The sequence below is a fragment of the Perissodus microlepis genome, chromosome 7 (genome assembly GCF_051167445.1).
Source record: "Perissodus microlepis isolate ML-2025 ecotype Zambia chromosome 7, ASM5116744v1, whole genome shotgun sequence".
NCBI classification, from domain to species: Eukaryota; Metazoa; Chordata; class Actinopteri; order Cichliformes; family Cichlidae; genus Perissodus; species Perissodus microlepis.
In genome coordinates, this window is record NC_140467.1 from 19,293,623 (window position 1) to 19,317,603 (window position 23,981).

General features: G+C 40.6%; 1 protein-coding gene across 1 annotated transcript; it reads right to left on the reverse strand.

The window, feature by feature from the left end:
• Nucleotides 1–10,256: 10,256 nt before the first annotated feature.
• Nucleotides 10,257–11,133, reverse strand: LOC146382970 (interferon-induced transmembrane protein 1-like). Its single transcript, XM_084932537.1, has 2 exons — nt 10,867–11,133; nt 10,257–10,633 (listed from the first exon to the last, which is right to left on the reverse strand). Exons 1-2 carry the CDS (start codon nt 11,089–11,091, stop codon nt 10,451–10,453), a joined length of 408 nt encoding a protein of 135 aa, XP_084788663.1. The 5' UTR covers nt 11,092–11,133; the 3' UTR covers nt 10,257–10,450.
• Between the last annotated feature and the right edge of the window lie 12,848 nt (nt 11,134–23,981).

Consider the following 23,981-nt stretch of genomic DNA (forward strand, 5'->3'; position numbering starts at 1 on the left):
ATTCTCAGGTGCATTTGAATAAAGCACCAAATCCACACTTTTAAGCTTAAATTTCAAGACTTATATTTTAACTACTGATTTTATCTACTGGGTTTTTTTTTTAATCAATTTTAAATCATGCTTTTTATTGTTTTTGTTTTTTAATGTCTGTGTAAAGCACGTTGAATCACCTTGTTGTTGAATTGTGCTATATAAATAAACTTGCCTTGCCTTGCCTTACATATCACCTTTAAAAACTATTTACTTTGCCTTGTTTGGTATCATACTTTCACCACAACCTCGCATGTCTGAATTTATAGTTATGTTTTCATTTTGACATACTGTATTAACACAACTGATCTGAAATCAGACAAAAAAAATATAAAATCAGAGTAACAACCACAAACATGTTTACTGAATCATATTTCATAACTTTAAATGCAAATATAAATTGTCAATTTTAAAATCATACACACAAAATGTCAGTCTTAGTTTTGCTGGATCTCAGTGCAGCATTTGATACAGTTAACCACAACATATTACTCAAACGCCTGGAGAACTGGGCAGGTCTTTCAGGAACTGTACTAAACTAGTTCAAAAGATACTTAGAAAACAGGAAATACTTTGTATCAATAGGTAACTATTGACTAACAATCATACACACAGGTTTTGCAGTATTTGCAGCCATTTACCTTTTACACTTTTTTATAACCATTTCAAACTGTTTACATAACAATCAGCTGTTCTGCATTCAATAAGATGCCACACAAATTATTTGTGCCACTCCAAAAAAATAATTTCTGTCCACTATAAAGGAGAACATCACAGCCTGATACCTGCAGGTCTGACAGCAGCAGGTGTATCACTCCTGTTCTCTACCTGGAGACAACAGTCACCTCATTGTTCTGACACACAACACAAAAACTATCCGCAACACTACACACTAACTACACAAGACAACACATTAACTACCCACTCCAAACACGCTAAACGTCACAAATCTCTCACATCTCAAAACTCGCTCTCTCTCTTTTTCTGTTCGCACTCTCTCTCTCTCTCTCTCTCTGTCACTCCTAAAACTTCCCCCTCTTCCTAAACAACCAAATGTCATGTTGCCATATCATTTTTGATTGGTCGACATGGTACATTTTTCCACCAACACGAAAGGGCTGTTTTTTGTTTTGTTTTTTTATTTTTGGGTCATAAGCAGAGAGTGCTTGCTATCGCTGTCATTAGATGTTAAACGTGATGAAACTATTGAGGAAAAAACGGCGTATATATTGTTTATCATGACTCTGGTTTTCCGTGGCCTATCAACACAGCTTCCACTTGTTTGTTTGTTGAAAAACAGCATTTTCCTGTTAGTAACGGTAACGGCGTTGTAACGATAGGAATAGTAATTAGTTAGATTACTTGTTACTGAAAAACGTAACGCCGTTACTTGTAACGCCGTTATCCCCATCACTGGTCCCTAGGTACCACATTTTATATACTAATATAAAATGTCCAAAACCTAAAATTCTAAGGATTATTCCTGTGTAAATGTATCATGTCTCAATTTTTTACAAAAAGTTGTTGTGTTAATTCCTTGGATCAAAAACTGTAAAAGTGAATTCCATGCCACCATTGCTCTATACTGCACTGTCCTCTGCATTTAGATTAGTGGTGTGCGATACTGCATATTTTGGTATCAATCCGATACCAAGTAAATACGGGCCAGTATCGCCGATACCAATACCGATACCGATACTTTTCAATAAAAAACGTGGATGCCTCATGAATTGCTAAATTGCAAATAATTTTCATGACCTTAAGTGTTTTTTGTGATTTTTCCTTTTGTATTATTAATTACTTAAAACCCAGGACATAATTAGGAGAAATAATTTATTTATAATTAAATAAAAAATGCTTTATTATTGTGCCGGGCGTGGTCTGCGATGCTGCTGCAGATGAGATGGACTCACCTTCACTGCATCTACAATCATGCCTCACTGGCTTAAAACCTGTGCGCTGCTTGTGCTGTTGTTTTTTTTGGTGTTGATGTGTACAGCTGGCAGCAGGAGGGCTGCAGCCGTTGAATGTAGGTACTGTAAAAGCAACCGGGTGATCACTGTAAGGGTGGACAGCGCGCGGCTCGGGGTGAGCCGGAGGCTGGCGCGCCAGCGGGACCTGCCAAGCTGGAGATGGAGGTCGACGTGCGCGGGGGTCCTGCCTGAGGGCGGCATGCTGTCCACTTCGGCACACAGGCTGCATGGTCCTGTGTGCCGGCCGTCTGCCCAGCTGCCTCTGAGCCCCGGTGTTCTGGGAATCCATCCTACCTGACAAACCATCCTACCCTTTGTGAATTTTAGCTAGAAAAATACTCTGACGGGTAAAATTAAGTGCCAAACCATCCTACCTTTGTGATTGTGACCTACAAGCATACTTTAACAGCTAAAATTTAGTGGCGAAACATACTCTGACGGGTGAAATTAAGTGCCAAACCATGCTACCTTTGTGAATGTTACCTATAAGCATAATTTAACGGGTAAAATGAAGTGGCAAACCATCCTGGCTTTAAGAATATAAGCTACAAGCATATTCTGATGGGCAACGTTAAGTGGCAAACCGTCATACCTACTTTAATTTGTGCTGGAATTACTCTGTGACAGCAGAAATGTGCAGAAACTACCTACGGTAGGATGTTTTGCCTAAGTAGGATGGTTTGTCAGAACACCAGCTCACTTCCACTCCTGCTGCACCGCCGCTGGAGGCGCGGGCGACCGCCAGAGTGGACACTTCCCCGTCGCTGGGCCGGGGCATGGGGCGCCGATGGTCCAGGCCGATTCCCTCGCCTGCTCGCGGGGCGGGGTGAAGCGGGCGATGGGGGTATGTGGCAGGGCGTGTTCTGCCATGCCACTGCAGGTTTGGTGGTGGTGATGTGTACGGCTGCCAGCGGGAGAGCTGCAGCCGTTGAATGTACTGTTACAGCAACCATGTGATTGTTGTAAGAATAAATGATGCGGCGAAGCATGAAAATGCCATCGGGTCTGCCGTGGTGGCGAGCTTTTTTTTTTTTGTTGTTGTTGTTGTTAATCTTAAGTGCACGCAAACCAGTAAACAAATGAAAACAAATACTGTTGATAAAGTATAATACAAAAATTACAATTAAAATTCTCAACAACAAAAACAATTGGTAAAAATATAATTAATATGTAAAGAACTTAATAACCCCCAAAGTGTCTAAGTCACATGACGTGTCAGCGCAACACTGAAACACAAGAGGTGGAGGAGCAAAGTGTGCCTGCTCTCCGCTGACACAGGAGCGGTGAGTCCAGCGACCTGGCTGCTTCGTTTTTGCTGAAAGCACAGCATAGCAAACAAGCAGAACTCAAAGTAAAGAATCTATCTAACCAGGCTAGTATCGATCCGATACCGATACCGACTTGGGATCGATACTAGCGATATTTGGATCGATCCGCCCACCACTAATTTAGATTAGTTTGACAAGGAGGTAACAAAAAATGCCTGTCTGTCGACTAGCGTAGCGTTTTGATGTATATCGCAAAAAAATAACAGTTTGCTATAATGAATTTCTGGTGCTTTTGCTATAACGATTTTTCTAATATAATTAACTATGGAATAATTAATCCTGCCTTTTACACATAGCCAAACCAGCCTTGTGTTCATTTATTTAACACTATTTAACACTAAATTAATAATAATAATAATAATAATTATAATAATAATACATTTTATTTATAGGCGCCTTTCAGACCCTCAAGGTCACCTTACAAAAACACATGAGCAATAGCAGCAAAAAATACATTAAACATGGTAAAATAAAATTTAGACATAGACAGTCATAAAAGTATAAAAGCAAATATAAAAACTGATCAAGGTAAAAATGGACTAAGACAGATCAGGTGTATGCAATTCTAAATAGAAATTGGCAGTTTAGAACTAAACAAGCAGCTTCCTTTTGAGCCATTTGCAACTTATACAAATTTATTTCAGTTGCGTTTGACCAAAGCACTGAACAGTAATCTAAATATGGCAAAACTAATGATTCAACAAGTGTTTTCATAACACATACTAAAACATTTTTTGACAGATTTTTGAGCGCCGTGTACCACATAAAATCAGTTCGATGTCAGTAAGCACAACCGGGAATTAGGGATGGGTATCGTTTAGGTTTTATCCGATACCGGTGCCAAACCGGTACTTTTGAAACGGTGCCGGTGCTTAAACGGTGCTCAAACCAGTGCTTAAAGAATGGAGAACACAAACTTTGTCCAAAAACCTCTTATGTTTTTATTTTTAGCAGTCTTTTTTTTATGGTGACTCCACCGTTAAAAATCTGTGGATTTGGAGATCTTTGGCTATAAATTTTGTCACTGCCCTATGAATTTCGTCCACTTTTTCTTTGGTCATTTTAGCCTTTTTGGCCAGGGTGAAGGGAGTATCTGCCATCAAACAAGAAGACAGCCGCATGTAACTACGATGGTGTTTGCTAGTTCACCTTACGTGCATTAATGTAATAACGTGGTTAGCTTACTCAACGTAAATTACACACGAACAACATTAAGCTACTCACCCAGAGAAGAACGGCTGCTGCTGCCATCATCATCCGTCATCATTTCTGCTACACTGGCAGGGCTAGGGGCCAGGACTCTCCTCTTCGGGTTCTTGGGGGATGTTACTAACTCCGGGTCTGATAACAGGCAACACACCCGCAGTAGATGTGCACGGTGTGAGGTCTTGCAGCAAGTTATCAAATACGGTGCATTTCTCGGCTTTTAAAAAAACACTATGCGTCGCCAGGTGTTTCATCAGATTCGAGGTGTTACCTCCTTTGCACAGTATCACCTTAAAGCACTTGTTGCAGGGTTGCAGGCTGCTGAGTTTGCATCGTTTGCTGTGAAGTACAGCCAGACTTTTGACTGCTTTGCCTTGGGCATTTTTAATCTGTAGCTCTGCTCTAAAAGAATGTACGTACCTGGGCCCGCCTACTATCCGTGGAAAGGTAAAATGATTGGCTGAATCCAAAGTGTATGACATCTCAGGAAAAAAAAAAAAAAAGCACCGAAATAAAGCACCGAAATGTGCGCTGCTTTTCGGTCTGGTTACTAACGTTTATGTCAGAACCATACCGGTACCCATCCCTACCGGAAATTCATACATAATGCGCCCCAAATTATAAGGCGCACTATCGATTTTTGAGAAAATTAAAGGATTTAAAGTGCGCCTTATAGTGCAGAAAATAGTATTTCAACAGCGTTGTGCTGGGAAACTTGGGTCCTCGGTTTTATGTGCAAGTCATTTTGACATGGACTACCTACTCAAACACTGAGCACACTCCCGCATAGTAACATGTCAAATTCCTATGAGCCTCCATGCTCCAAGATCAAAATCCAATCAAGAATCCATGGAACACACTTGACCAAGCCTGATCCACTCAGGACCCACTCCCCATCACTATCAACCATCAGCTGTGATAGTAACAAACTGAGATATCAGCTGGAAACTGGAACTGATGTTGCAGTCTGTGAGTGAAGAATACTTATTCAATCCACAGTAGTTCTGCTAAAACTGCATTAAGTCTGCCATTAATGATTAATGACACATTATTGAAGTGGAAGCTTCTTTTTAATTTGGTGTGTCTCTCTACTTGCAGATGTGGAGAGAGACAAAAGCATGCTGCTGCATGCACATATTTAATAGGAGGAGGTTAGAGTCCAACCTATTGCTCTTATGGTCCAACATTCATAATAAATGCAAAGTAACAGTAACGCTAGTTAGTGTCTGAAAAACCCAGTGACTTTTCTCAGTTTCTGATATAAACCATTTCAGTGCCTCATGTTCAGCTGCAGGTCTGAACATTTTTCTGTTCTGTCAGAACAGCAGAGCAAATATCTGAACTAGAGCACTGACTTCAGTGGTTGTCAAAAACATAAACATTTTTTAAATATTTATTCTTATTTGTTACTGTTATGATGTAACAGGGGATGTACAGGGTTTTGTCCACCAGGGGGCAACAGTTTTTGGAGAGCAGTGTCGGTTTTTGTTGTGCATGCCCCAGTGGTGTAAATAAAGGAGTGACTGTGAGGTCGACATAGTCTCCATGATTTCCTATTGCACATGATATCACAATTATTTTAGCCAAGCTCAAATATCTTTCTATTTACTGATTATGTTCTGATCAGTATGAGCATAATTAACTATCAGCAAAAATATCATATGAATCATAATTCTGTGTTTAACTCTTACAACATTTAACACTATTTTTCCTGCTCAAAAGTACAATCATGGGTTGGCAACACAGCTCGTATCTTCTCAAACTCAGACAGGACTAAACAGGTCAATAGTGGACAGTGTTGGGGAGTAACGGAATACATGTACCGCCGTTACGTATTTAAAATACAAAATATGAGTAACTGTATTCCGTTACAGTTACCGTTTAAAAAGGTGGTATTCAGAATACAGTTACTTTGTTGAAATAAATGGATTACACTGCGGTACTTTCCTGTTTCATTTTGTCGCGGGTCAGGACTGTTTGGGTTTTGTTTGACAGCTACGTTCTGTTGTTCCAGGCGGCAGCGTTACGGTTGCCATGGTTACAGGGCGACGCTCTCTCTCTCTCTGCGACTGTGTGTTTCCTGGGTGAGAGAGCGCCTTTTCGTTGTTGTTGTTGTTGTGCTAAGCTAACAGGCAGAATGCTACAAGCATAGCTCTAAAGAATGTAGCATCATGGGCAGTGTAGTCCGTGTTGCAGGGAGAATGGACTGCCATACACGTTATGGGTCTGTGAGCGCGAGGAGGGAGAAAAAGGGGAGTGGAAAGGTACGAGTTGTCATCGAGCAAAAACGGGAGCTGGAAGCATGTAAATATAATAATAACCACTGTAGCCAAGAAGAGAGCCTGACGAGCCCAGCTGTAAGTAAGCTATTAAGACTCGACTGTACACTGTGTTCGTGTTTTCCTCCGAAAACAATAAGTTCCGTTGCAGCAGTCTTTCAACGCCTCTCTCTGTCTCTCGCAAGAAAAGTTGACCCACACAACAAAGTAAAGCTATTTTTCGGCTACGAGCCGACAGGGACCCCGCCGTATTAGTCAGAGGTCCCTTTACTACAGTTCGGAGTCGCGGACCTTCAGTAATAGTAATAAATCACACAGCAATAGTACATTCATGTTGTTGTAAAAAGCATGATAATATATTAAGTATTCCAAAGTATTCAGAATACGTTACTGTCATTGAGTAACGTAACGGAATACGTTACAGAATACATTTTGGGGCATGTATTCTGTATTCTGTAATGGAATACATTTTAAAAGTAACCTTCCCAACACTGATAGTGGATCATGTCTACACACAAAAAATAGAATAGACTGCACAGAAATTTTCACTACTCAGATCTCTCTGCTAACATATAATCAGACTTATATCTAATCCTTACTAGCAGATTGGGAAAAGCTCTGTTTTTGCACGCTGACCACTTTCAACACATTATTAACACAAGGCTGCTTTTCGAGTCCTTTTATTCCCTCAGCTGTGATGGCAAGGGGCAGTCAGGGGGACTTCAGTCTCTCTTTGCTCCACATTTCACAACAGTCCACATAAAGGTTGCATGCTTGAGTGTTTTTGTGATCTTAAAGAGGAGATCACAATGTTCCTGCTCAACAGCAGGCAAAAAAAAAACCCCAAAACCCCCCCAAAACAAATACAGCTCCACAGTCAGTGTCTACTTTCTGAGTGATCTATTCAAACATCTGAAAAGAGAATGCTTGTGGTCAATGAGTTGGACTTGCTCTGCCCATAAAGGCGAAGGAGACGACATTCACAACCTACTCAAACTTGCTGACATAGGACTGAGGTTAACATACATCATTCCCCTTATCAAAGTTGCAGTCATGCTCAGTGTGTTTGGATCAACGTAAAAATGTGATTCAGGTTTTTCACACACTCAATAAAAAATCAGCTCCCATTCAATGCACAGAACAAAAAATGGATAAATAACTTCTCCCACTAATGTCAACTGAGTAACTACATATCAACATATATGTAGGCTACAACAAATAAAATTGAATATTACTGGATGAGTAACAAGCCATGCCTGACTTAAAATTAAAATTATGTTTCATCAGGGTGACGATGTAATTGTTATATTTATGTGTATAATGCAATGAGTTTCTGCAGTGATGGCTTTGATATGATTTAATCATTACAGGGAGTGCAGAATTATTAGGCAAATGAGTATTTTGTCCACACCATCCTCTGCATGCATGTTGTCTTACTCCAAGCTGTATAGGCTCGAAAGCCTACTACCAATTAAGCATATTAGGTGATGTGCATCTCTGTAATGAGAAGGGGTGTGGTCTAATGACATCAACACCGTATATCAGGTGTGCATTATTATTAGGCAACGTCCTTTCCTTTGGCAAAATGGGTCAAAAGAAGGACTTGACAGGCTCAGAAAAGTCAAAAATAGTGAGATATCTTGCAGAGGGATGCAGCAATCTCAAAATTGCAAAGCTTCTGAAGCGTGATCATCGAACAATCAAGCGTTTCATTCAAAATAGTCAACAGGGTCGCAAGAAGCGTGTGGAAAAACCAAGGCGCAAAATAACTGCCCATGAACTGAGAAAAGTCAAGCGTGCAGCTGCCAAGATGCCACTTGCCACTTGCCACCAGTTTGGCCATATTTCAGAGCTGCAACATCACTGGAGTGCTCAAAAGCACAAGGTGTGCAATACTCAGAGACATGGCCAAGGTAAGAAAGGCTGAAAGACGACCACCACTGAACAAGACACACAAGCTGAAACGTCAAGACTGGGCCAAGAAATATCTCAAGACTGATTTTTCTAAGGTTTTATGGACTGATGAAATGAGAGTGAGTCTTGATGGGCCAGATGGATGGGCCCGTGGCTGGATTGGTAAAGGGCAGAGAGCTCCAGTCCGACTCAGACGCCAGGAAGGTGGAGGTGGAGTACTGGTTTGGGCTGGTATCATCAAAGGTGAGCTTGTGGGGCCTTTTCGGGTTGAGGATGGAGTCAAGCTCAACTCCCAGTCCTACTGCCAGTTTCTGGAAGACACCTTCTTCAAGCAGTGGTACAGGAAGAAGTCTGCATCCTTCAAGAAAAACACGATTTTCATGCAGGACAATGCTCCATCACACGCGTCCAAGTACTCCACAGCGTGGCTGGCAAGAAAGGGTATAAAAGAAGAAAAACTAATGACATGGCCACCTTGTTCACCTGATCTGAACCCCATTGAGAACCTGTGGTCCATCATCAAATGTGAGATTTACAAGGAGGGAAAACAGTACACCTCTCTGAACAGTGTCTGGGAGGATGTGGTTACTGCTGCACGCAATGTTGATGGTGAACAGATCAAAACACTGACAGAATCCATGGATGGCAGGCTTTTGAGTGTCCTTGCAAAGAAAGGTGGCTATATTGGTCGCTGATTTGTTTTTGTTTTGTTTTTGAATGTCAGAAATGTATATTTGTGAATGTGGAGATGTTATATTTGCTTCATAGGTAAAAATAAATCATTGAAATGGGTATATATTTGTTTTTTGTTAAGTTGCCTAATAATTATGCACAGTAATAGTCACCTGCACACACAGATATCCCCCTAAAATAGCTAAAACTAAAAACAAACTAAAAACTACTTCCAAAAACATTCAGCTTTGATATTAATGAGTTTTTTGGGTTCATTGAGAACATGGTTGTTGTTCAATAATAAAATTATTCCTCAAAAATACAACTTGCCTAATAATTCTGCACTCCCTGTAATGTTGTGCACATTCAGATGTCCAATATGGGCAAAATTTATTGGTTTTTAAATTTGAAAAAAAAAAAATTACTGCTTCAGATTCTGTTCGTTTACAATTCATTTGTTATTTAAATGCATGCATTCTTGTGCATACTTTCAGATGTGATCAACTTTAAAAGCAAAACAATGAATAAATAATACTTCTTTCATTAGTTCCTTTATATTGGTTTGAAGTTTATTGTTACCTGTTGCTTACAAGCTGCCTCAAATGTCTGGCCCAGGGACATTTCTTGGTTTGAAAATCTGATCCAACTAAATTTATAACTGCTGTAGTATTTTCTGGAAATGCACATGAGTGAAACATAGTCACTTTATCTATTTTCAGAGAAGGAAAACATCACTGCCCTTTTCCCCACTCATGGTATTAAACTATGTCACCGGTTGGGGGGAAAAAAGAAAGTTAAAAAAAGAAAAGAAAATTCTAATTAGTAAAAAATGTGTAGAGCACAGTAAAATAGAGAGACATTTATTGAAATGTGAAGCTTTTTATTTCTTAACAATTTGCTAACAGGATTTATGCATCAACTAACAAAGTCTGAAAACAAAACTTGTCAGAAAAGAAATAGAGAAGACTTCCATTTAAGATTTTTGTAAAATGTCTGTTTTTCCCCAGATGATGCATTTAAAAAGTTATAGAAGGTTGCAAAATTTATTTTAATAAGGAAACCCATAACGTTGTCTGTGTGAAAATATAGTAGTAGTGAGAACAGTGATCACAATTATTAAAGCCAGGAACACAGTGGCAACTATGATTGTGGAGATAATGTTGAGACAGCGAGCAGTGGAGCCATAACGTCGTGCACCATCCACATCTCCAACCACCTTCCTGTCTCTGGCCTGGAAGGATGAAAACATTTTATACACTTTAAAAACTTTAATATCTGACATTTCCTGTGTTGCTATTACTACTTCTGGTCAGCCATTTGTTCGATTATTTTTAACTTATTCTCACTTTTTAGGTTTTATTTTACTGAGCGCTGTCCTGTACCATTTTATTTTGACCCACCACCACCCCACACGCACACACACACACACTTCTAAGAAATTAAAATTTGTTACCATAAACTCACCTTGATGGAATAAATGAGAGCTGCAAGTCCAAGGCAACAAGGATTTGAGTAGGCAAAGCAGCAGATTGACCAGATGATATGGTCTTGCGGGTATTCAATGATGACTGGTTCATCTGTGTTGATGTTCACAGCAGTGTGCTGGACCACTGCAGGCTGAATAGGGAGTCCACCATAATTCACGCCCTGCAATGGCACGTCTTCAGTTGGGTAATCTTGAGGATGCATCACTCAAACTGTTCTCAGCTCAGCTGCAATGTGGAGAGGAGAAAGTTGTGCAAGAACAAGAGAGTCACCACAAGTTGTGGCTTTTGAAGCTTTTGGGGGTTGGAACAGGAAGCCCATGAAAACCAGATCTACAATTGTGCGATTCATCACTACAAAATACAATAACACACTAAGAATGCATCAAACTGTCACATTTCTAAATATAAACCTGCAAAAAAATGTATTCATAGCAATGCCAGGTATAGTTTATTAGCTGGATTTAAATGTAATACTGATGTTGTGCTCCTCAGATGATGAAACTACAGTGGGCCAAAAAAGCATTTAGTCAGCCACCAATTGTGCAAGTCGTCCCACTTAAAAAGAATCATATTGTCTGATTTTTAAAGAATTTATTTGCAAATTATGGTGGAATATAAATATCTGGTCAACTACAAACAAGCAAGATTTCTGGCTCTCACAGACCTTTGATCCTCTGTCCTCCACTCGTTGTCTGTATTAATGGCACCTGTTTGAACTCATTATCAGTATAAAAGACACCTGTCTACAACCTCAAACAGTCACACTCCAAAATCCACTATGGCCAAGACCAAAGAGCTTTCAAAGGACACCATAAACACAAATTGTAGACCTGCATCAGGCTGGGAACACTGAATCTGCAATAGGTAACCAGCTTGGTCTGGGAGCAAATATTCAAAAATGGAAGACCTACAAGACCACTGATAGTCTCCCTCGATCTGGGGCTTCATGCAAGATCTCACCCCGTGGGGTCAAAATGATCAAAAGAACGGTGAGCAAAAATACCAGAACCAAATGGGGGGGACCTAGTTAATGGCCCTGCAGAGATCTGGGACCAAAGTAACAAAGACTACCATCATTAACACATTACGCCGCCAGGGACTCAAATCCTACAGTGCCAGACGTTTCCCCCTGATTAAGACAGCACATGTCCAGGCTTGTCTGAAGTTTGCTAGAGAGCATTTGGATGATTCAGAAGAAGATTAGGAGAATTTCATATCATCGGATGAAACCAAAATAGAACCTTTTGGTAAAAACTCTACTTGTCATGTTTGGAGGAGAAAAAATGCTGAGTTGCATCCAAAGAACATCATACATCATGTGAAGCACGGGGATGGAAACATCATGCTTTGGGGCTGTCCTTTCTGCAAAGGGACCAGGACAACTGATCCATGTAAAGGAAAGAATAAATGGAGCCATGTATTGTGAGGTTTTGAGTGAAAACCTCCCATCAGCAAGGGCATTGAAGATGAAATGTGTCTGGGTCTTTCAGCATGACAATGATCCCAAACATACTGCCCGGGTAACGAAGAAGTGGCTTCGTAAGAAGCATTTCAAGGTCCTGGAGTGGCCTAACCAGTTTCCAAATCTCAACCCCATAAAAAAAATCTTTGGAGGGAGTTGAAAGTCCATGTTGCCCAGCAACAGCCCCAAAATATCACTGCTCTAGAGAAGATGGAGGAATGAGCCAAAATACCAGCAACAGTGTGTGAAAACCTTGTTAAGACTTACAGAAAATGTTTGACCTCTGTCATTGCCAACAAGGTATTAGGGTGAACTTTTTGTTGTTGACCAAATACTTATTTTCCACCATAATTTGGAAATTAAAAAAAAAAAACTTTAAAAATCAGACAATGTGATTTTTCTGGATGATGATGCCCCCCCCTCCATTTTGTCTTTCATAGTTGAGGTATACTTATGATTTAAATTACAGGCTTCTCATCTTTTTAAGTGGGAGAACTTACACAATTGATAGCTAACTAAATACTTTGCCCCACTGTATCTTTGCTTAATATTGAAATTTGAAGAGGTAAATAAGTTCTCACAGCACTGTCCTTGCACTTAACCTGTTACAAATTTTGCTTGAAAAGTCAGCTTTGCATAGCAGATTGAAGACTTGAGGAAATACACACTGTTCAAGAAAACAAATGATCAGCATAACTCCAAAGTGGCAAAGCTCATGTAAATACTAATGTATAGTTTAAATTTTATGTCATAACCTACCAATGTCTTGTGTTTTGAACTTTCAATGATTTGTTTAAACCCACTGATGAACTTTGAACTGATGAACGTATTATCGAGATAATAATAATCTATTATGAGTTCAGCCGCATTCAAATGATGGGAGTGAATTCTGTTTGCATTAGGTATGTCCTGAGTGATGCTGGATTACTTTAAGATTATCATTAATCAAAAGTACATGTAGGAACGAGTGTGAATGACGTATGTTGAATAAAGTGATGCGCACATTGTGGGCTGACTGGAGGCCTGGTCTCCACGAGGACATCAAAAGAAAAAGCCTGCCTGAGATTCACAGATGCAGGTACAAGAGCTTGAGGGAAAAAGCAAGAAGGTGAGATCAAGGGGAAAAAATAACAGGACACACAGGAAGTGCAACTGCACAGTATCTATTTGAGTATGTGTGTGAGAATCAGTATATGTGGTGATGTGGCAAAGAAAAGCAGCAGTTCTTCCTCCCGCTGGTGACAATGCGTATCTGGGTAACAAAAGACTTGACCTTAGACAAAGAACATGGAAATACAGATCTCTCAAAAAATCATAACACAGTGTTTTCAGCACCACGTTATTGTCAGAGAGTGGTTCATAACTGCAGGTCATTATGCTCAGTTTACCACTGAGCATAATACATGGAGCGTACTCTCTAGAAAGTTTCATTGCTTTTCACAAAAGTCTATGGTCATGCGTCCAATAAACTAATTTGGCTATACAAAAAAGGTTGGGGAAACCTGTAGTCAGCTGAGACTGAAAAAAGTCACTTGGATGAGTGATGAAATGTTTCTCCCACTGAAAACACTACGTCCAAATGATGTCCAACTTATGGGGTACCTAGCATTGCAACAAAAGATTAAAGATGAAAATAAAAAAAACAAAGAATTAATTAACCTGCCTAATTTTAATGAAAGTGAACAGAATATTTCAGAAGGTTAAATATGACTCACATCCACTGCTGTATAAATAAGAGTAACTGTTTCCTGTTTCTGAAGAACTGGTGGAGCATGTATTTACCCCCACCCCCACCGCCACCGCCACAGACACACACACACAAACACACACACACACACACACAAGCAAACACTACATGTAACAGCAAATGTGTCTGAGGGAGCTGATAAGCAGTTTGAGGGAAAAAACGTACAGAGAGACAGGAAACTGAGAAGATGTGAATAAACAGTGTGTATTTGACAAAAATAAGTGTGCAGCCAGGGTAACCGTCAACAATGTTCCCTCTAAGCTGCGCAATTGCGCACTGCTGGCACGGTCTCTGTGCACAGAAAATCTGTGTTGCCCACAAAAAAATCTAACCTGAATTGAAATTAAAATAAATACATTAACAATTCTGTTTTGCAGTGTTAGTCAGCAAGTGACTGGCTGCTCCAGTATGGGATTAGAACGATGCCACCTTATCCCAGCCAATGATGCGATTCACATTCGTATATATGCAGCTAATCAACGTCGACAGGCTATGATAGCGTCCTTATGCGCCGACACCGGTGTTTTAGCTAGCAAAGCGGCGTGGCTGATGTGGAGTGAAGCCACGTTAATGACAACGTGTACAACCACTGGAGATGTGAGCAGGACAGACAGAATAACTGACGGAAAAAGACACACTCAGACACATGAAAAATTAGAGGGAGCATTGACTGCCACTGAACAAAACTGTTTTATAGACTACATGACAGCATTCCACAGCATTCCACTAGCTCCTATATATCTTTCTGATCTTTTAAAATTGGTATACTCTGCAGACCAAATGCTTCTAGTTGTCCCTAGGTCTAGATTAAAACACAGAAGAGATAGGGCTTTTGCTGTGACTCTGAAACTGTGGAATAAACTGCCTTTAAATATCAGGACCTCTCCAACACTGGATACTTTTAAAACTCGTTTAAAGACCCATTTTTACTCTTTGGCTTTTAATTCTGTATGTGTCTGTCATTATTTTATTCTTATTATTTTCTTATCTTTTATTTTACTTTCCTTTTAAATTTTATCTGATTATTTTATTGTAGAGTACTTTGGTCAACAGTTGTTGTTTTTAAAAGTGCTATATAAATAAAATTGATTGACTGATGTTTTTCTTTCGCAAGCTGCATAAAATTATTGGGCAACAGTAAAAACACTAGGAAGAAACTGACATTCTATGGGTAAAACATGTTTCTGTTGTAGGAACTGTGCAGCTGCTAACAAAAACTCTGTAAATCCAGGATGTTCAACCATGTTAGTTGACCTCAGACTCCCTTTCAGGCCAAAGAAAGGTAAAAAGGAAATCTGCAAGAAATGAATTAAAAGAAAAGTGTGTCATTCAATGCAGACTAAAAAATGTTTTTACTTTTGACGAGACACAGCAAAAATCAGGGAGAGAAAGTGTTAACAGACAGGGATAAAAAATGTCTCAGTGGGTCAGTAGCAGGTAAAACTGGAACTGGATCAATCTCCTCCACAAGCAAAATGACAGACCAACACCATCAACATCATTAGAACTATAACCTGGGCGAGCTAAATATTCCACAGTAAGGCTGGGCATCGTCACTGATTTCTAGAATTGATTCGATTCCGATTCACAAGGTCCCCATTCAATTCAATCCACGATTCGATTCAATTCGATTTGAATCAGGGAAATTTTGCATCAGACAGTCAGAAATATTATAATTCTGATCATTTATCAGTACATATCCATATTTTTATATCTATAAAAAGAAAGCTGACACTTGTGAGACGTCATCAGAGGTGTGAGCATCACAGCAGATGCCTTTGAGTCAAAGTAACTGAGGATGAAACACAGAAAAACACAAAGGAGATTTTCCTGGCCTGGCTTTTTACAGCAGATAATCACCTTAAAAATATTTTGCAGTAGAACAAAAACAGAAGACAACCATGAATCAACATATAAACATTACCTGATGCTGCTGAAGTGAAGCAGAGCAGAGGTTTAATTAATTAGAGACTAAGTTTAAATTTCTTCAGTATTGAACAGCAGAAATGAAGAAATTAGACTTTCTTGTCGGAAGTCAGTTAAAAAAAAAAAAACAGCGGCCAACAACGGTAGACTTGTGTGTAATAAGAAAGCAAATAACATCGGGGCGACCGTGGCTCAGGGGGTTGGGAAGCGCATCTGTAACCGGAAGGTTAACGATCTTTTAATTCATTTCTTGCAGATTTCCTTTTTACCTTTCTTTGGCCTGAAAGGGAGTCTGAGGTCAACTAACATGGTTGAACATTCTGGATTTACAGAGTTTTTGTTAGCAGCTGCACAGTTCCTACAACAGAAACATGTTTTGTCCATAGAATGGCAGTTTCTTCCTAGTGTTTTTACTGTTGCACTCATTTTAGCAATAGACCCAATAATTTTATGCAGCTTGCGAAAGAAAAACATCAATCAATCAATTTTATTTAGGTCGCCGGTTCGATCCCCGAGCTCTCTGTCCTGGTCATTGTGTCCTTGGGCAAGACACTTTACCCTACCGCCTACTGGTGTTGGCCAGAGGGGCCGATGGCGCGATATGGCAGCCTCGCTTCTGTAAGTCTGCCCCAGGGCAGCTGTGGCTACAACCGTAGCTTGCCTCCACCAGTGTGTGAATGCGAGAGTGAATGAATAGTGGCATTGTAAAGCGCTTTGGGTTCCTTGAAAAGCGCTATATAAATCCAATCCATTATTATTATTATTATTATTATTATTATTATTATTATTATTATTATTATTAAATAGTGCAGAAAACAGAGATTTTTAGATGGGAAACTGTTCTTGAAGTACACTGAGAGAGAGAGAGAGAGCTGTGCAGTAAGTGTGAGTAAATCATGGTGGAAACAAAACAGCAAAAGTAAGAGGGAATTCATGACAATGTTTATGTGAAGCAAAATCTGAAGTGTAGTTTGGATCTTCTTTTGCTGCTGATTCAGTCAATTTTGGTAGGAGAGAGGCAAATCCTACAGCTTCAGAATCTAGCGCAAAAAAGACATAAACACAATGTGCGGACTCGCAGACGCATCAGAATCTGTGAGCTGTTGGCTGAAAGCCGCACTTTGTGTTTACGTCTTTGTGCAGAATCCGTGCACCTGCTCTCGTTTACATTTTTAGCTGTTTGGTGGTTGTTGAAATTTTGTGGGGTTTAACCTGAGATTCTGGCGTTTTGGGAAAATAAATTTATATGTAAAAATCCATTCAGGATTTTAATGAATCAATATTGCGTTATTCAAGCTAGAATAGATTTTAATCGGAAAATCAATAATCAAAACCCACCTCTATTCCACAGCTTCACCTCCACCCACCTCTGACCCTGAAAAACAAGCTTCAACAACTACCAACCTCCATCTGATGACACAATATACTTCTAGACCAACTGCATTGAGCTCAGGAGACCAGTAGCATATACAAACACCATCATGGATGAAGAGATCCCTTCCAAATCACAACCTGGGAAGTTCACCTTTGATATCAATGTTTGTGAATGGACTTGGAAAGATTGTCTGAGTTTAATATTTGCCACACATGGAGTTATAACGGCAATGGAGGAGACTGAGAAAAAAATAAGACAATGAACACATCACAACCATGAACTGCAGTAGATTGTGGCAGAGGCAGACAGAGGTGGAGAGGTGAAGGGAGAAGAAAACATGGAACAATTAAGGCTGTTTTTAGTGTGGTCACACATTAACATTGGGTTAAGGATTGTCCTAAAAAGCAGGAATCTCAGGCCGACTGACTCGGGGTGGAGTTTGAGAAAGGGAAGGGTCCTCAGCATCGCAACAAAAGGAAAAAGATAAAAATAAGACACGCACACAGATAATTGCATTAGCCCACCTACTGGCACACACAGCCAATGAAAGCCACTCATAAACATGGCAATTCCTCTCATTACTGTTAAAAATTAACACACACACTTGCTACCAAATGCTGAGTTCATCAGCTGCTGACAGAGAACAGCCACAGTTTACTCTCCAGCTTGCAGGACATCAGCTTGAGTTTTTAGTAGACTGGCGCTACTGTAAGGACACATGAATGTAGATTGTCTTAGCTGACATATAGTGCCTCAAGTGGCCTGTCTGAGTAAGGCAAAAGAAAATCAAAAAGGACAGAACCCACGCACACTCTCTGGGGTGTGTGTATTTGTGAAGAAGAGGAGAGGAGAAGTAGCTGTCTCCCGCATGTTGTCAGGGCCAGCCACATTAAGAAAGCCTCACAGTTCGAATGAGCCCAAAAGGGGTATCAGAGAGGTCAGTGAAACAGAAGTCTCGATTGCAGGAAGTTTAGACGGAGTTTTGCTCCGTGCGCGAAGCTTGGCTTTGTGTAGCCGCGAGCCACAACGGGTGGCGCTGCGGACCATCATCAAAGTAGATAGCGTGGGGACAGGGCATTGGAGCGAGAGCAAACTTTAGCTGCACTTTTCTTTTAGGCCCACCACCGTTTCCAGTTGGATTAGGCTGAGTTTGGCCGTTAATTGAACTTTTGGTGCAGGGCAGCATGTAAGCATGTAGTAAGTACCAGGGTCAGTTGTACTAGGGGGGTCACGGACCCACATCCTATCACCCTCAGTCGTTCAGGGCAACTTGTACACACCCACACCCCTACATAGCGGGAGCTGGTAGCACCTACACTACCAATCAGTGATCAGTTAACATTAGTTAACAATTTAATTAAAAACTTTTAGATACATTCTTTTTTCATAGTATAATCTTCACATGCTTCATCCGAAGCACACTTTCTGTGTACTCACTACCTAATTTATAGCCAAAGTATTCACTCACTGTGAAGTCGCTAGCACCATGGCTACTTCACCTGTCCCTCCTGCACTTTCCTGCTCATTGTGTCAAATGTTTAGTTACTCCTCAGCCTCCTTTAGCAGTAATGATACTTGTAACAAATGTAGCATATTTGCAGCTCTGGAGGCCAGGATTACTGAATTGGAGACTCGGCTTTGCACCCTTCATTCACCCGTAGCTAGCCAGGCCCCTGTAGCTGGTGCAGCCGAAGATCACGTAGGCCAGTGTTTCCCAACCACTGTGCCGCAGCACATAGGTGTGCCATGAGAGATCGTCAGGTGTGCCATGGGAAATTATTTAATTTTAATGAATTGGTCCAAAAATACAATTTAATAATTACTACAAGTAATAAAATCATTGTTGGGCATCTGTGCTTTCAATGCAATGACTTGTAGAGTAATTACTCTTTTATGTCAGTGGGTGGCAGTGGGTAGCGCAATATCACCTTGTAAAGTTAAGACACAGTAAGTGATGCGCGCGGTACGTGGCAGCTGCAAGACGTACAACAAAGATGGATAAATATTTGAAAAGAAAAACAGCGGACTCCGAACTGGGCCCTGGACAAAATTCTAATCCAGAAGAGCCTAGTACGAGCGGTAGTCAAAAGAAAGCAAAAACGGTGAGCATGAGGCAATACAGCAAAAGTTATCTTTCGTTTGGATTTACTTTCACTGGAGATCCGACTGCACCAACTCCGTTATGTTTGGTGTGTGGAGAAAAGCCCTCAAACAGTGCTTTTGGTCCCAAGCAAGCTTAAATGCCATCTCCACACAAAACATCCCTCACTTCAAAACAAGAACACAGACTATTTTGTTCACCTGCGTGAACACGCTGAGAAACATTTTCTCTTTCAGAGCTCTTTCAGACACCTTTGTGTCTGAAAGAGCTTTCAGAGCTGAACTTTTAGCCAAATCCAAAAAAACCACACACCGTAGCAGAGACATTAATACTACCTGCCTGCAAAGCCATTGTGAATAAGATGCTGGGCCCGGACACGGTTAAAGAAATAGCCAAAGTCCCACTCTCAGAAAACACAATTGCCAGACGTATTGATGACATGTCTACAGACATCGAAAGTGTGGTTTTGGAGAAGATATGCTTCAGTGGGAAGTTTTCATTGCAACTTGATGAGTCTACGGACATTAGTGGACATTCCCAACTCTTGGCCAATGTGCGTTTTGTGGATGGAGACTCCATCAGAGAAAACTTTCTGTTTTGCAAGGCACCGCCAGAAAAAACAACATGAGAGGAAATTTTTCGGGTTACATCCGAATATCTTGAACAAGGAGGACTTAAGTGGGAAAACTGTACGAGTGTCTGCACTCGTACAGTACAGCAGCAGCCATGGTCGGGCACACCAAAGGTTTCTTAGCAGAGTGAAAGCAATACACCCAGATGTTATTGTTACGCACTGTTTTCTGCACCGTGAGGCGCTCGTTGCCAAAACTTTACCAGCAGACCTAGCTCCTGTGTTGGATGATGTCGTGCGCATGGTAAACTTCGTCAAGACAAGACCTCTGAAAAGAAAACTAAAAACGGAGAGATTAAGAGCTGTTGAGGAAGAGCTTCGTGTATGCCTTTCTTCAGTTCCTGCCAGAATATCATCTTTGTGTTCATCTAGACAGGCCCAGGTTTCACACTGAGTATAAACAAACTGAGAGACTAACTTGCCATTATATGTACTGTATTAGGCTACAATGTGTCATTTTGGAGCAAGTTTGGTTGGTGGTGTGCCACAGGATATATTTAATCTATAAAATATGCCACAACTCAAAAAAGGTTGAAAAACACTGGCGTAGGCTCCGCTAGCTGTTCCCCAGCAGATCCCAAGCAGCTGGGGAAAGAGGGCAGCTGGGTGACGGTGAGGAGGAAGCATAGTCTTAAAAAGAAGCTCCAGGTACACCACCAACCTGTTCATCTGTCTAACCGTTTTTCCCCACTCGGCGACACACCCGCCGGGAGTCAAACTCTGGTAATTGGTGATTCTGTTCTGAGTGTGTGAAGCTAGAGACACTGGCAACCATAGTCAATTGTCTTCCAGGGGCCAGAGCAGGCGACATTGAGGGAAATTTCAAACTGCTGGCTAAGGGTAAACGTAAATTCAGTAAAATCATAATTCACGTCGGCAGCAATGACACCCGGTTACGCCAATCAGAGGTCACTAAAATCAATATTGAATCGGTGTGTAACTTTGCAAAAACAATGTCGGACTAGTTTTCTCTGGTCCCCTCCCCAATCAGACCAGGAGTGACATGTTTAGCCACATGTTCTCCTTAAATTGCTGGCTGTCTGAGTGGTGTCCAAAAAACGATGTGGACTTCATAGATAATTGGCAAACCTTCTGGAGGAAACCTGGTCTTGTTAGGAGAGACAGCATCCATCCCACTTTGGATGGAGCAGCTCTAATTTCTAGAAATATGGACAAATTTATTAAACCCCCCAAAATATGACTATCCAGAGTTGGGACCAGGAAGCAGAGTTGCAGTCTTACACGCCTCTCTGCAGCTTCTCTCCTCCTGTTACCCCCCCAAAACCCCATTTCCACTAACACTGTGTCAGCTCCCAAACAGACAAAAAACAAACTAAAAACCAGCAATAAACAACTTAAACATAAAAAATCACAAAGAAAGAACAATACAGTATCCACATCTGAACCAAAGAGTAAAACAGTGAAATGTGGATTATTAAATATTAGGTCTCTGTTAGTACATGACTTAATAATTGATCAACAAATCGATTTACTCTGCCTTACAGAAACCTGGTTGCAGCAGGATAGTTATGTTAGTTAAAATGAATCAACACCCCCGAGTCATTCTAACTACCAGAAATCTCGAAGCACAGGCCGAGGGGGCAGTGTGGCAGTAATTTTTCACACCAGCCTATTAATCAACGAAAGACCAAGACAGACTTTTTAATTCATTTGAAAGCCTGATGCTTAGCCTTGTCCACCACAGCTGTAAAACTCAATTCAATTCAATTGAATTTCAATTCAATTTTATTTATATAGCGCCAAATCACAACAGCAGTCGCCTCAAGGTGCTTTATATTGTACAGTAGATCGTACAATAATAGGTACAGAGAAAAATCCAACAATCATATGACCCCCTATGAGCAAGCACTTTGGCGACAGTGGGAAGGAAAAACTCCCTTTTAACAGGAAGAAACCTCCGGCAGAACCAGGCTCAGGGAGGGGCGGCCATCTGCTGCGACCAGTTGGGGTGAGAGAAGGAAGACAGGATAAAAGACATGCTGTGGAAGAGAGACAGAGATTAATAACAGATATGATTCAATGCAGAGAGGTCTATTAACACATAGTGAGTGAGAAAGGTGACTGGAAAGGAAAAACTCAATGCATCATGGGAATTCCCCGGCAGCCTACGTCTATTGCAGCATAACTAAGGGTGGATTCAGGGTCACCACAATAATTGATTACACAGCAGTGGAGAGTAGACTTTATCACAGTAGATGTCTTTCTGAAAGCGCCGTAACTAAGCTTAAGAATATAATCCACCCACTGTTATCATCTTCAATGCCCTGTACCAACATAGAGCAGAGCAGCTACCTGAACGCTACTCCAACAGAGGTCAATTATCTTGTTAATAATTTTACCTCCTCACTACGTACGACTCTGGATAATGTAACTCCTGTGAAAACTACGGCCTCAAATCAGAAGTACCTGACTCTGTGGTATAATTCTCAAACACGCAGATAACTCGTAAGCTGGAGAGGAAATGGCGTGTCACAAATTTAGAAGATCATCATTTAGCCAGGAGAAGTAGTTTGTTGCTTTATAAGAAAGCCCTCCGCAAAGCCAGAACATCTTAATATTCATCACTGATTGAAGAAAATAAGAACAACCCTAGGTTTCTCTTCAGCACTGTAGCCAGGCTGACAAAAAGTCAGAGCTCTTTTGAGCCAACCATCCCTTTAACGTTAACGAGTAATGACTTCATGAACTTCTTCACAAATAAAATTCTTATCATTAGAGAAAAAATGACCAATAATCATCCCAAAGATGTAATATTATCTACAGCTACTTTTAGTACCATTAATATTCATTTAGACTCTTTTTCTCCAATTGATCTTTCTGAGTTAACTTCAATAATTACTTCCTCAAAACCATCAATGTGTCTTTTAGACCCCATTCCTACAAAACTGCTCAAAGAAGTCCTGCCATTAACTAATGCTTTAATCTTAAATATGATCAACCTATCTCTAATAATCGGCTACGTACCACAGGCCTTCAAGCTGGCTGTAGTTAAACCTTTACTTAAAAAGCCATCCCTAGACCCAACTGTCTTAGCTAATTATAGGCCAATCTCCAACCTTCCTTTCATATCAAAAATCCCTGAAAGAGTAGTTGCCAAACAGCTAACAGAGCATCTGCAGAGGAATGGCTTATTTGAAGAGTTTAAGTCAGGTTTCAGAGTTCATCACAGCACAGAAACAGCTTTAGTTAACGTTACAAATGATCTTCTTATGGCCTCTGACAGTGGACTCATCTCTGTGCTTGTCCTGCTAGACCTTAGTGCAACGTTTGATACTGTCGGCCATAATATTCTATTAGTGCGATTAGAGCACGCTGTAGGTATTTCAGGTACTGCGCTGCAGTGGTTTGTATCATATCTATTTAATACACTCCAAATTGTGCATGTAAATGGAGAGTCCTCTTCACACACTAAGGTCAATTATGGTGTTCCACAGGGTTCAGTGCTAGGACCAATTCTGTTTACATTATACATGCTTCCCCTAGGCAGCATCATTAGAAGACATAGCATAAATTTTCACTGCAGATGACACCCAGCTCTATCTGTCCATGAAGCCAGATAACGCACACCATTTAGTTAACCTGCAGGAATGTCTTAAAGACATAAAGACCTGGATGGCCAGGTCTTAATTCAGATAAACCTGAGGTTATTTTACTCGGCCCTGAAAATCTTAGAAATATGGTATCTAACCAGATTCTTACTCTGGATGGCATTACCTTGGCCTCCAGTAACACTGTGAGGAACCTTGGAGTCATTTTGACCAGGATTTGTCCTTCAACGCACATATTAAACAAATATGTAAGACTGCTTTCTTCCATTTGTGCAACATCT